The sequence below is a fragment of the Rhipicephalus microplus genome, unplaced genomic scaffold (genome assembly GCF_043290135.1).
Source record: "Rhipicephalus microplus isolate Deutch F79 unplaced genomic scaffold, USDA_Rmic scaffold_16, whole genome shotgun sequence".
NCBI lineage: Eukaryota > Metazoa > Arthropoda > Arachnida > Ixodida > Ixodidae > Rhipicephalus > Rhipicephalus microplus.
In genome coordinates, this window is record NW_027464589.1 from 1789289 (window position 1) to 1804092 (window position 14804).

General features: G+C 44.1%; 1 protein-coding gene across 2 annotated transcripts in view; it reads right to left on the reverse strand.

Moving 5' to 3' along the window:
- The window catches only part of LOC119166640 (kallikrein-4), a 252316-nt gene that overhangs the window by 163127 nt on the left and 74385 nt on the right, over positions 1 to 14804 (reverse strand). For both annotated transcript variants that reach the window (XM_075883291.1, XM_037417957.2), the window contains exon 2: positions 2881 to 3073. In XM_075883291.1, the coding sequence (XP_075739406.1) occupies positions 2881 to 3073 (193 nt within the window). The remainder of the gene's footprint in view (positions 1 to 2880; positions 3074 to 14804) is intronic.

Genomic DNA, 14804 nt, shown 5'->3' on the forward strand with positions numbered 1-14804 from the left:
TTGAACGTATCTACTGTTGTGGAAATTGATGCCTGTGTTCAGAGACGTAGTCGATCCCCGCTGAACCGTGCAAACTCTACGTTCCCACAAGCGAAATTAAAAAAGAACCAGGCCAGTTAATCTTGCAAGGCGAGTATTTGGGAGAAAATTGTCTCCGCAACGATTACTTCAACAAAATAGCATATTTAAACGTTTTACAGTGAAATGATCGTTCATTATTTCCTGCAATTACTGGTTTACACTGTCTAAATTGTCAGCTGAATCCAGATTTATTATTGTTACAAGAAACTTGGCTTAATCCAGACAACAGCTTTTATGTCAAGAATTACCGTTAGTTTAGGCTAAACCGCCCTTCTAGAGATGGTGGCATTACGACATTGATGTCAAACAGCCTTTGCCATAAAGCTAAGGTAACGTTAAAGCTGCTGTCAAAGTCCAAGCACAGAGAATATGCTTTGGTCTCCCGGGATGCACGTCTACAGCAGCGACAGTCATCATTGCACGTGATTATCCCATCAATGCATACATCCGCGTAGACGCTTTGAGAATGCACATAGGACATTTCACTCGGCTTCCATCTCATCAGCTCGTCTCACTTCGAACTCCTAGGCCCCGCTCAGCGTTCAGCGCAACTGTAGCTCAGCATTGCGCAGTGCTTCTATTGCACTTAACGCATGCAGCATGGCCGCCGATACTATTATGGTGCCTACACCCACTCAAAGCCCTTCTTAGGATTCCTGGAATCCAAAATAAGAAAAAGTCGTCGCATCTAGCTCTGAAGCAGGCCACATTACTCTTTAGGCAAGAGAAGCACAACGGACGCCTTCACATTTACACGGATGGCTCCGTGTCTTCAATAAGGTCTGCAGGGGCGGTGATCATTGCCGCGAGGCACATCACAATTGAATTTATGACATCGCATTTGACGACGTCAACAGCTGCAGAACTCGCCGGCATACGTGCAGCTCTGGAGTTCTTAGTTGAAGAACCTTCGGGAACTTGGTCTATCTTCTCGGACTCGAAGGCAGCTCTTCAATGTCTCAAGTAATCCTTTCGCCATAGACCTTATGAACAGCTAGTAGCTGAAATAAGGCTTTTTAATCCCCAAGCAATTGAAAAACAGCTCAGCATAGTGTATCAGTGGATACCAGGTCATTGCGTTGTTTATGACAAAAACCGTGCAGATGAGGCCACTAGATCTGCATACGATGGTACACAATACACAGCCATCCTGTTCTCAAGAACCAACGCAACTACAAGACTATGTTCGCTTGCGCGTGACCTCAAACTGGTACAGTAGAACTAAACAGACTTCAGAAACGCGCGCCTGGATAACTTGGATACCAATCTGCAGCTTCGTCTTCCCCAAAGGATATCTCGAGCTGAGGAGGTTCTTGTATGCCGCTTGTGGCTTGGAGTGGCCTTCACGAACGCATACTCTTATCTCATTGGAACGGCCAGCTCATCTACATGCACTTACTGCAGCTGCGAAGAAACCATCGCGCACTTTCTGTGTGAGTGCACCCATTTCAACGTGCAAAGACAAGACCTCACTGCATCTCTGGATAGCCCGGACGATCGGCCTTTGTCGGAACAAAGGATTCTGGGTCATTGGCCAAGCCCATCCTCAGCTCAGAAGGCCTTGAAAGCTTTGCTGCGCTTTTTGTGGACAACTGGCCTCAGAGACAGACTAGTGTCTTATACTCTTTGATGTTGCCTTTCATCTGTCGATTTTTTTTGTAGTTTCTCTATCTCTTCGCAACATTTCTTTTTTACGTATTTTATTCCCCTCACCCCTTTCCCCAGCACAGCGTAGCCAGCCGGTCTAAGAACTGGCTAACCTCCCTGTCTTTCCGCTTAAACTTTCTTCCTCTCCTCTCCTAAAGCTGTGGTCCTTGGAATTTTAAATTTTAGCTATAAAGACAACTCTGCCTTCTCGTGAGACATTTACAATAGCCACTGTTCATTTTCCGTCAGGCGTACATCATACAAGGCCCTTGGAGATCCTAATTGGCTCGTGTGGAAGAAATATTTTATTGACAGGAGGTTTTAACGCCCATCATGTCACGTGGGGTGTAGAAATTGATGCGTGAGGTAACCGTTTGTACCGGGTCCCGCGCATCGAATTGGGAGTCCTCCAGGCAGAAAAAGTTTCACCACTGGGGCGGCGCGTGACAGCCCCTTGAAGCCCGCCTGTTCTCTGTTTAGCTACCGATGGGTGGCCGGCCAGCACTGGGTATGGAACCCCGCACCTTCCGTAGCTGAAGCGGACAGGTACGTGCAATGCCACAGCTATGGTGGGGTAGCAGTTTGTGGGAGTGGCCCCAAGATAACAATCTCACCTGTTTAAATTAAGAAAGCCCGACGCAGGTCCTTAGTTAACTGCGCAACAAACAGGGATGATGTGCCGATTACGTGTGAAGTGAGAAGTCTGGTAGTATTCGTAGCTTCCAATGTACTTACGTTTATAAATTATAGTAAATTTAAAGAGTGTTTGCTTTCTTCACTTACTTCTCTATAAAATAGAAGCGCGATGTAAGAAACTATGAACATTTTGTACATTTTCTACAGAATTCCCGCGAATAATCCTAATTTACGGTCATAACTTTGAAGTAGAACGGTAATTCACCATGGTGGATTGCTGATTATTCCAGGAACTACAGGCACAGAAAGGCACGCTATCGCTGCGGCTATGTTGTTTAACGCTATCGCTGTGGCTATGTTGGTTAAAATTAACCACAAAGAAGGCGCGGAAAACTACTTTGCAACTGAGCATTTTAGTATTCGTACCGAATGCACAGTAATTACGATGAAATTGCGATGGGTTATTTGTTTATACTGAAAATTCTCTACAGTGAAGTCTGAGGCAGATCTACCCACCTTAGCTGGCTTTTCCTTTGCGGTCACGGTGTCATCTTTGCATTCACCCTTGGGCACACACATACACCCGTACACCTCCTCGGCGGTGCCGCTAGAGATTGCCACAGCCGAGGAGTTTCCACCTTGGACGGCACCCTCTGCGGAGCCAACACGTTTGAGTAGGATGCAGGAGGTCACAAGTAGCCACGTGTTCCTGCATGGTGTCAGAACGATATTAACTGACTTTATTAGTCTCCCAATGGTGCTGTATAGCACATCAAGCAAAATTTTTTGGTTGGCAAATAAAAAAATTTTTACATCTTGAAACTCTTTCTGCCCTCAAAATATCTTGCGGGAACATATTTTTGCTTTCTGTTCATGTTGCTTTACTACAACTCTAAGAGCACGAATTTAAAGTATGTTGAGCGCCCCATCACTATACAAGAAAAATGATGCCATGTCCTATATATGTGACACCAGGGCTTAGTGTTAGTAAAATCAGAGCAGGTAATTAGTTCTATCTATTTTTACCCCATTATCCTGCGTAATCCTTGTGAGACTAGCAGGCAGCAACCACAATGCCTAAATGACGCGAAAGCAGTTTTTTGCGCTCGTGACACACAGCTTCGCAATAAAATTCCATGGCCGTCGTGTATATATTGGAAGCTTTCAAGATCAAATATTATAAAAAATTGCCCTATTATTCTTGACAGTGCCAAAATTATTTCCCTCCGTGTTTGCATGGTTTCTTGCTATTTTGTAGTGGCTCTTACCCAGTAAAATAAATCGGCCAAGAAGCCAGTTTTCATAGTGAGTGAGAAATTAAGGACTATGCATGGTAAAAAGAAAACACGATTTATTTGTTGTTTATAACAGACTATAATCTCCCCAACTAGAGGCCTCACCCAAGGTCCGGTACTATGACCACTATTATGTATTATTTTATTGTGCACAATTCCAGTACAACATAATGTACAGGTGTATGTATACGCTGACGACTTCAATTTTTGCTACAGCTACGGATATACATACACTATATCAGATGCTCCAGTTTTATAAGAATGCTCTGGACACATAGTTAGACGACATTATTCTATCAATAAACATCAGGAAAAGTACAATCGTAGTTTTTCATATTAGGTTCAGTGCAGATTTCTCTACATTACAGATGGGATTTTATCCTGCTGGTGTATTCGATTAAATACTAAGGAGTCACTATACTGAAAACCGAAATTGGAGTCCGCATATAAAAAATATGGCAGCTTAAGGAGTACGGACGCCTTGGATGCTTCGTAGATTCAGCAATGAACGTTCTGCTCTCGTGGTGATGAGCTGATCATGATATACTGTATGCATATTTGCCTAATATTGCAGTTTGGCTATGTCTTTTTTTCTGGAGCATCCGCCTGCGAAGCTGGACCACTGGTACTCCTAGAACGCGAAGCGTTACGTTTATGCCTTGGGCTCCATAAATTTGTCGCAATTAATACTAAACGTAAGGAAGTGTGCCTGCCTTTTCTTCGTGCTAGTTGTTAAATACTAGCAGTTTGTACCTTTTTAAAATATATGCATCCACACAGAGGAGGTCGCAGTATATTTCCATCAATGATCCGACGTCCTTTTTTAACCAACAGTGATCTAGATTAAAGCGGCCACAAGTCATCGTTGCACGGAAGCTCTTGGAAACATTACAAGGTAATCTTCGTGAGGTACAAGTACTAAGAACACCTATTCAAACACTGAAAATAGAATTCGACAATATATTTTCCAATAATTGCAAAACATCTTCTCAGTAGATACCTAAATGCAATTTTTAAAGACCACCAGCTGGCAAGATTAGGTATAAAGATTGCAAGAGCAACTGATGCTTCAGTTTGCGAAGACAAAGCAGGAGTCGGAATTGCATCCTCAGTGTTGGATTGGTCTTCTTAAATTTTTTCACCCGTTTTACACGTATTTATCAAGCGGAATGATGAATGACGAATAAACTTTATTTTATTATCTGGCATGTTTGTGGTCCGGGCTAGACCGCAGAAGGAGGTACCGGGAGACCTTGACTCTGTACAGCCTCGCTGGCCTGATGGATAGCCTATTTTCGGTCTTGAACCTCCGAGCTGAGCAGCACAAGCCTCCACTGCTGCCGCAGGACCTCAGGAGAACTTGGTGATAAGTTGGGGCATTCTTATTATATAGGTTTGTAAGACGCGTTTTCTGTTGCGCATATCTTACATTTATTGTCCGGGTATAAGTGTGGCTAGCTCCTGTGGAGGAGCACAGGTTTCGGGTAGCAGTTCGTCTGTAGCTGTCGGTATTCTGATGCTTCTTGCCTGTTTAGACTAGGATGAGGTGCGGGAAAGACGCGCCTTGCTTCTCTGTAGTGTTGCATGTATTCCGTGTAGCTTGTAAATCGGTCTCTGTGTGGTACGTCGGCGGCGCCAGAGATGTTCACTGAGCGGCGTGGACGGGTTGCGCGGTGGTTTAATTCTTGCGACAACTCATAAGCCAGCTCGTTAGGATTGGGTGTATCAGTCTCTGTGTGCGCTGGGAACCATACGAGGTATTTGAGTTCATCTACTATGTGTAGTTCTTGGTTATTACCGAGGATTCTGAGGACTTGCTGTAAAATCCGTCCTTGCGTAAAATTTCAAATTGTTACTTGCGAATCACTCAGTATGAATGGGTGTTTGTTGGAGGGGATAGCCATGGCTATTGCTACCTCCTCAGCCTCCTTTATATTGTTTGTTATGACAGAGCATGAAATTATACAAATGCTTGACGTGTCAATCACGACAGCAGTGTGAGCTTTTCGTTCAGGGTATGGCCTAGCATCTAAAAAAAGAAATTTACTGTTCGTGCCGTGTGCTCTGAGCAGTGCTTTGGCTCGGTGTTTTCTGCGGTCCGTGTTGATAATGGGGTTTATGTTTTTCGGTATCGGGTTAGAGACGATCTTTGCTCTGATTGTATTTGGGATGTCAAGTTTGACACCATATTGTGCGTGGTACATGATTCCTAATCTACTAATTATATTTCCCGTTTTTGTTTTAGTGAGCCTTTCAAGCTGGGATATCCGCTGAGCTTGTATAATCTCTTCAAGCGTATTGTGTAGTCCTAGCTGAAGAAAAAGGTCTGTGCTAGCATACTCAGGTATTCCTATCGCTTCTTTGTAGACCTTCCGGATGAGTGCATTTATTTTGTTAGTTTCAGCTTTTTGCCAGTTGTGGTATGCTGCTACATACGTTATGTGACTTATGATGAAGGCCTGGATTAGACGAATTACGTTGGCTTCTTTTATACCTCTGTGTTTATTCATGACCCTGCGAATCAGTCTCATCGCATTCGTGATTTTGGCATTTATTCGGCGTATAGTCTCACCCTTGGCACCGTTAGCCTCGATGACTAATCCCAGTACCCGTATTTTTGAAACTGTTGTTATAGCTGTGCCCTCCTGTGTATGAATCCTAATTTCCTCATATTGCCGCTTGTTTTCCTCTGACTTGGCTGGTCTGCCTCCGATTGCTGGCCTATAGAGAAAAAGTTCTGATTTCTCCGGAGAGCAAGTGAGTCCTGTGCCTTCCAAGTATCGCTCAACTGTTCCTATTGATTCAAGCGGAATCACTTGCAATTTTCTTAACATTACGGAAATTGCCTCAATCAATAACGAATGTTATTATTCTTTCAGACTGCCTGTCTGTGAGTAGTTCATTAACTGCACCTAATATGTTCATTGCTTTAAAGTATTTTATGCCCTTGCCAATGACGTTTACGACTCATTCGCTTGGTGTGGATACCAGGGCATGAAGGGTCAACCCTAAATGAATATGCATATGCACTCGCATTGCCTCACATATTTATCCCATACTTTCTATAATGCCGCCTCTCGCATTTATCGCCTTCGCACGCTTTGAAAAACTTATTTTATGAGATTATTTTGAAAATTCTCGTTTGGCAACATCTGATTTTTCTCATCTTAAGTACCCCTGAAAAAATTGATGGTGAAGATATTAATTACGAGACGAATACGATGCCGAGTCCCCCCCCCTGAATTTTTATCCACACATGTCTGGTCTTGCACAGTCTCCCTTATGCCTCCATTAAATTGAGAGTGCACCCCTTCATCATTTCTTCTTAACATGCAGGTTATATACAAATCAAAGGAAGAAACTGTAAAAGAACCTCTCCGTAGGTTGGCTCTAAATTTATCCCTTCTGGTGGTCATTTCCTTCAAAGCAACGTAAAAGAGACTTAGTCAAAGTAACATTTGCGAGGCCGTATGCGATTTTCTAAAGAAAACAAAACAAATAGAATCTTAAGCTGAGGCTGAATTCACTTTATTTCAAACTATATTGGCTTGCTGGTTTTTATTACCTTTATTTTTTATCTAATCGATCGTTTACCATCATGTTCTTTGTTCAAACAGCCCTTTTTAAATATCCCAGTTGGTAAAACAATTTGGTCGCACAAATGAGGCACCATCCCTTTCATGGCCGATCCCCCATGGTGGTTTGCGCCAGGACTCTGAAGAACAACTAACCAACCAATTATGGTATTTTATCAAAACGAGAAAAACAAAAAAGAAAGTTTTTATTATATGTTTTCGTATGGTTAGAAGAAATCATGATGGTTGATTCTTTAGTATTGCCTCGTTCTTTTTCTCAAGCTTTGTTATCGCCCCACCACGGTGGTCTAGTGGCTAAGGAACTCGGCTGCTGACCCGCAGGTCACGGGATCGAATCCCGGCTGGGGGACTGCATCTCCGATAAAGGCGGAAATGTTGTAAGCCTGGGTGCTCAGATTTGGGTGCACGTCAAAGAACCCCAGGTGGTCAAAATTTCCGGAGCCCTCTACTACGGCATCTTTCATAATCATATAGTAGATTTGGGACCTCAAATCCCACATATCAATCAATCAAATCAATGACCAGTGCTTCTTATTCATTGAACTATCTTACCCTCGATGCCAATCTTTGTTCACACTATGTTCAGGGGGTGAACCAAACTACCACAAGAGCTCACAAACGTACACAGCTAAATAGATATACCGATATATACGCTCAAAGCCACGTAAGTTCACTAAAAAAATGCTCCGTTTTTTTATCAAAATCCCAACAGCAGGAAGAAAATCCAACATTCTGCATGGCAATGAAATACTCTGCTACAGAGCCACGTCAGGTCTCGGTGCTGCTTTTCTAGTAGACCGCAATATTCGTGAAACATCAATGCTGATGGCAGTGCTGGCTATCCAATCTTATAAACAATATCTATGTACTCCTACCATACAGCAGCTTAACGACAATTGTAGTGAATCACCATCCACTGAAGCTAGTTTATGTAACCTGTTTATCGGCCTGAATATGCCACCATCTGGGCCTTTACATTACAGATACCGCGAAAGTAGATCGGCAGCGCTATAGCGTCCAGGAACGCCATCCTCGCTGGCACAAGCGCTAGTGTGCTACATATCAGGTAATTCGTTCAGGGAACTAGACGTTCAGGCAAACACACGCAAGATGCAAAGAGATACAAAAAAGTCATTATGCATTCATACGAACTAGCTCATCTTGCAGTAGTACTCGTGGTACGCAGAACGAGCACTCACTTACAACTCGTTTATTTTTCACGTTCTAGAGACCCATATAAAGACAAGGATGCGCATGTGAACAAGACTATGATGACAGTACGAGCAGCGCCTGCATATAATTAAACCCACAGTCATGTAAGGATAATTACGAATGGTTGATACAATATTCCATATTCATGGACAAATGATAAGCTTCAGAAATTTGACACGTGGTTTGAAGTAGATGCCGAAAAAGAACACTTTTTTTCAGACTGTGATTAACATTTGAAGCAATCGCGATGCGAAGTTAAATCAAATACAGGGTACATTTCAAGGATCTTCGTTGTTCTCTGAGGCGTTCTTTCAAATATCGGCCAGTTTGAACGGTCTGAGGCTGACCACCAGACAGGGGTGTGTTATGAACCATTCCCGAATTACATGTTACAAACACTTTTGCGTGTTTCTGAAGGCATCCTCTGCCTTTAGGCACGCCATGGGGCCTCCTATGCACCGCGGCACATGTATACACACCTCAATGTTTTTACAGTGCAGAAGAAACAACGCACACACCAAACCGGTTCTCCATACTTTTTAGTCGGTGTGCCAATTTATGCATGCAAGAAATCATGGCCACAAGTTTGTTTCCTATAATGCATTCTCACCCCACCGCGGTGGTCTAATGGCTAAGGTAATCGGCTGCTGACCCGCAGGTCGTGGGGTCGTATCCCGTCTGCGGCAGCTGCATTTCCCATGGAGGCAGAAATGTAGGCCCGTGCTCAGATTTTGATGCACGTTAAAGAAGCCCAGGTGGTAGAAGTTTGCGGAGCCCTCCACTACGGTGTCCCTCATAATCATACCGTAGTTTTGGGACGTTAAACCTCACTTATCAATCATCATTCAATGCATTCTGCAGAAATACATGTTCCGTTGTCACTGTTTTTTTCCTTCGCAGGAACGCTTGACATACTGCTGGAATTAAATACAGAGTGTACCCAGTATCTTATAACAGTCCTAGCTGCACCACGAAACCATATTGCAGCATATGGATGCAGCTGTTATCAAGGACTGAACGAAGGGATGACTGTACCATTTCTTGTTTTTGGAGCTCAAAACGACTGAACAAGGGACCTAAAACAGGTTTCGCACACTGACGATTATACTGCCAGCCATGATCTGTGTTTCCTAAAAATGGAGAAATGTTCAGAAACTGCAATTTCTGATTAAGTGGAACCTCGTAGGTAAACTAGAGACTCATCACCACAGTCTCGAAGCATGCAAAGGTAGCGTAAAAGTTCAGTGCCTAATATATTTTGACAAACATTGAGTAGTCATTACGCATCTGAACAATTTTATGCCTAACTAATGTTGAGTACCTGAGACTTTTTCGACCTTTTCTATGACATTGTTGCCTAATGCAAGAGTCATACTGGAACCTATACGCACACCTGAGTTCTGCACGTTCAGGTTTCCAAATCATACGAAAAAGGTCGATTTTACGTAAAACGTCAAAAATTCTACAAAAACTCGGTTGAAACTCCTGTGCGACTCCTGAAAGATAGTTCAATAATTTTAACTTCTTCATACAACAAGCCGAGCTTCCAATCCAAAATAGGAGGGCTACATAAATAGGATCAATAACGTTAACAAGTGTATCTAAAATGTACACGCTTATAAGTAGTTTTAGTACACAAAATAATAATTATGCGTAAGCGGCACAAAATAACGCTATAACATGACAGCCAAGTTTTTTGAAAAATCAACACAGCAACCAACACACCGGAAAAGAAAACACAGGTGTAACAGTTTCACCGACAAATATTTATTCAGACAGTGATGGAAATCATGCACTTCAATGACAAACTCTCGAAACTTGTTCCATTCTGATATCGTTCACGGAAAAAATAATGGTTGCTGAAAGCAACTGTACGAGCAAATATAAGCTTTAGAGGTTGGGTCGTTGTATGGCGCGTTCTCGTTGACGTCAGCTGCGCTAGAAAGGACGGCCGCGTTAGATATATTCACTTCGTTGCTCAGAATGCTATGCAGTAAAGATAGACGAGCTATCTTTCTGTGTCGTTCCAGGGGCATAATCTTTTAGATGCGGAGCATGTTATACTAGAAGCTAGTCATGCGCCGTCACCGTCTGCAGCCTCCCCTCCTCCTCCGCCAGCTATCTGGGCATCCCTTCCTTCTCTCAACACAGCGCGCACGGCGCTCGCTTCTCCCCTCCGCCCACCGCACGACCTTTAGTTTTACGTGCGCCAGCCGTATGCAACGTGCGTATGTGCAGGCCGGGGCTGGCGCTCGCTATGAATAACTGAGTGTCGGACACGCCTTCCTTTGTAGGTTGGTTTGTGCGGTCGCTTCACGTCTAATGAGGCTGGTGAAAATGTATACTAACGAATCCGCAAACACACTTACTGACGTCCCTTCCAATAGCGTCCGCCAATGTGTTGGCGGAACTGCAAGCAATTCCGAAGACACTTCGTCCGTGGACAAGGCCGCGCTGAGAAGATCTCGCGATGCGGAACGCAAATGTAGTCGACCACTACAGAGAGTTCCGGCACTCGCTGAAACGAGCAACGCATGACGGCAAACGCCATCTGACCACAGTTCGCGGGACATGCATCTACCACGTCTTTGCAAATTTCGACCTTCGACCGCTGCAACCAGACCCACTCACCCTTCCCTTTACGGACCATAAAGCCAGCTTGTTCAAAATACCCAAAGCGTCTCATCAATAAACATCGTCTTTCGCAGCATACGTACGTGCGTGTTAACTCGTGTTCACCCGTGTTTACTCATAACACACATGCATATCGCAAATTACAAACTACATTTATCGCAGTTTAACATATATGCTCCGCATGCTAACCAGTGTTCCCCCTCAGCAAACTGCGGTCATTTTTTATTCCGCGTTAGCTCTGAGATTGCCTCATGTCTTCTATACTTTCTCTAAAGAAAATGAACCACTTTCCTTTGAATGCTCTCAAGCTGGTGCATGCCTTTTTTTGTATGTGGGTCCCAAAGCACACATGCATACTGTAGCTTTGGCCTTACTATTGCAGAATATGCCAAAAGCTTATTATTAGAAGACCTGTTTTATTTTGCGTCTAAGAACACATAGCTTTCGAAACGCCGATGAATTCATATGTGCTATACCGGGTGTTTCAGCTAAGAAGCACCACACAATTAAAAAAAACAAAAATTAGGGCTACGGATCTTCAGCTAGTGCAGGATTGTTCTTAGCTGTATGTAACACGTCAGAAAATGTTTTTGATTCGCTAAGCACGGTCCTAACAAAGGTTTCTTAATCCATTTTTTGAATACTAACTCCCGAAAATAGATTCAATACAAGAGTTGTAGGTCGTATGTACAAAAAACAAACTTTTGAAGTTACGGTAAGTTAAAAACATGCAAAATAACAAAAAAAGCGCGCTTTACGAGTCTACACTCGTAAAGCGCGCTTGGAGGATTTGTTTTAAGGAAGAAGACGCAGTAGAAGATGTTGAGTCCGTTCGACGAGAGCTGGCTACTTGCGGATACCCGCTTTCCTTCATGAACTCGGTGCAGCGACAACTGCAGCGTCCGGCTCAGTCACACACCAGTGCTACAAGAAAACGCGCATCGGTGCCTTACGTTCGAGACTTCAGCGAGACCCTCGCTCGGGTATTGTGCGGCTACGCCATCCAAGTGGCTCACGTTCCGACTCGAAAGCTCCGAGGCCGTCTTACAAATGTCAAAGATAAGTTGGACAGACATGATTTTCCCGGCGTTGTGTATAAAATTCCTTGCCAAGACTGTGAATAAAGATACATTGGCGAAACGGGCAATTACAAAAGAAGCCTCCGGGAACAATTTAGCGTCGTCAAGTACAAGAAAGCAGCTTCTAATGCCCTCGCAGAACATGTTGCGTCTACTGGGCACGCTATCGACTGGGATAAAGCCTTCATCATTGCCACGGAAAGAAAGTAGTTACCACAATTGCACAAGGAATCTCTAGCCATTCAAGCTACTGCACATACGTTGAACAGAAATATTGGAACACTCCCCCCTGGGTACGCGCGATGTCTGCAACTCATGATGAAATATGCATAAGAAGAGCGCACTACGCCATTTGCGGTCGCTGTGAACAAGGGTCCCGTGTGGGGAGCCGAAACGTCTCTTTAGGTTTTGTGTATTTCACCTTGGTCGGCGTTTTTGTTATTTTGCACTATGTTTGTCGTGGCTCCGAGACGGGCGCACACACCCGTCTCAGAGCCACGCGCTTCCTTTTCGAACACAAAACAGCCAGATGGCGCTCATGTCTCAAGTGTGACGTGACTTGACGTGCTTGTTCGCTTCCGCTGCACAGTCGAGGCACTCGAATGCAGCGCCTCCAGAATACCATTCACCAATTTTCTTGCGATAAATGTTTTGTTCACTGTCTCCACACGCAAGACTATCGTCTTTCGACGACATTTGCAGACTACATGCAGATTAACACGCTTCGACAGGGAAAAGTCCTAGTCTGGAACGATGCGTTTCACTAATCGACAACGTGCGATTATAATTCTGACCCTCTGTCGAGCGAACGGAAAAAGGAGAGAGGAAACAAGATTATTTCGCAGATTGCACCCAGGAATTCTGGTAAATAGTTCGGTACTGGCGTGAAATTACAAAACGCTCAAGAAGACAGGCACATTGAAAAAGCGGCGTCAGCGCTCAAAAGGTGTGACTGAGTCTCTTAAAACAGACATTCTTGCTTACATGGCAGCCCATCCCTACGCAAGCATGTGTGACGTGAGTGCTGTGACCAGCGTTTCCAGCAGTAGTGTTTGGCACGGAGTCAAGGGCGGAGGACTTCGCCCATACCATTCTCGCCTGCATCAACCGCTGGAGACAGAGATTTTTCTTCCTCTTCAGATATGTTGTTAATTACTAGATTTTTGTCAAGATGTGTTAAGCACTGAACTTTGACGCTACCCTGCTTCGATACTCGGGGCATGGGACCCCGGTTTACTTCCGAGGTTCTTAATGTTCAGGAATTGCAGTTTGTAGACCTTTCTTTATTCTTTGAAGACAATCATCTTTGCTGGCAGAATAAACCTCAATTTGCGAAGCATATTCCAGATTCTTCGTCCAGTCTTTCCAAGCTCATAAAACGAGGAAATATACTGCCAGGCTTTCGTTCAGTGCTTTATAACAGCTGCATGCTGCAGTATGATTTCGTAGCACAGCTATAGGATGGTTATAGGGGGCCGAGTATCTTCCGTATTTGTTGCATCGGTACGTGATGGGTTCTTGCGGAGGCTAAAAAACAGTCAGTAACGAACTTGTATTCCTGCAGAGTGAAATAAAGGAAAGAAACGCGTTGCCATGATTCCAAACATGCATGAAATGGCAAACAGAGTAGAAAATGTGGGGAACTGGTTTGGTTTGCGCGTTCTTTCTTTTGCCAAAAACATTGGACCGTATATGTGACATGGTGCATAGAAAGGCACAGGCCGCGTCTGAAGGTAGAGAGTTGTTATGTTGCTGCCATCAGCCTAAGCAGTTTCACATAGCGCCACAGGATGGCGCCTTTTAACGCTTTTATTATATTGCTTCTTTCTCTTTTTCGTAGGGCAGGACTCTAGTTTTGTAATTATTGAGTGAGACAAGTCACAGGGACAATTGGTGTCAGAAAGACATGGTTAAAAAGACTGTAAAGTGTTCAGGATGTGGGGTGCGTTTGAAAGTGGATCCAAGTGTAGAAGCGGATGGAGAAGAAGCTGAAGCAAAATGTAGGCCATGTGAGGTCGATGAAAAAATTGAGAAAATGATGGTTGTCCAGAGTGATCGGCTGATGAGAATCACCAAGCTCAAGACTGCGTTGGCTACAGAGCAAGAGAAAACGAGGGCAATGAGAGAAAGGCTGAAGTGCGCCGAGGAAGCACTATAGCTAAGCTGAACCTAGGAGCGGCCTACGGAGAGAACAGTAAGGAACCGGCAACCAGAATGGCGGAGAAAAAAGAGCAAGCAAGTTTGGAAAAAACAGGTTCAGCCAGTTCAATTGTCGCAAGGCCCAGCTTCAGCGAAGTAGTGGTGGGGCTGAAAGGGAACAAAGCAGCTGGCGCCACAGGTGCAAGTAACCCCCAGGTGCAGGACACTCCAGCTGAAAAATCACAGCATGTGATAATCGCCGGGGACTAGAATTTCAATCGATGCACAGAAGCCATCAAAGAAAGGTAAGAGGTGACAAGAGGGTTGCAGTAGGGGCGTTCTCAGGACGCAAACTGGAAGCGGTCGTGAGGCAAGCGAGCGCAAACCTCGAAACTACATCTGATAGACGAAATCTGGTGATAATTTCAGGCAGTTTAAAATATGTCCTAAATAAAGATACAGCAGGACTAGCAACCACACTGGCG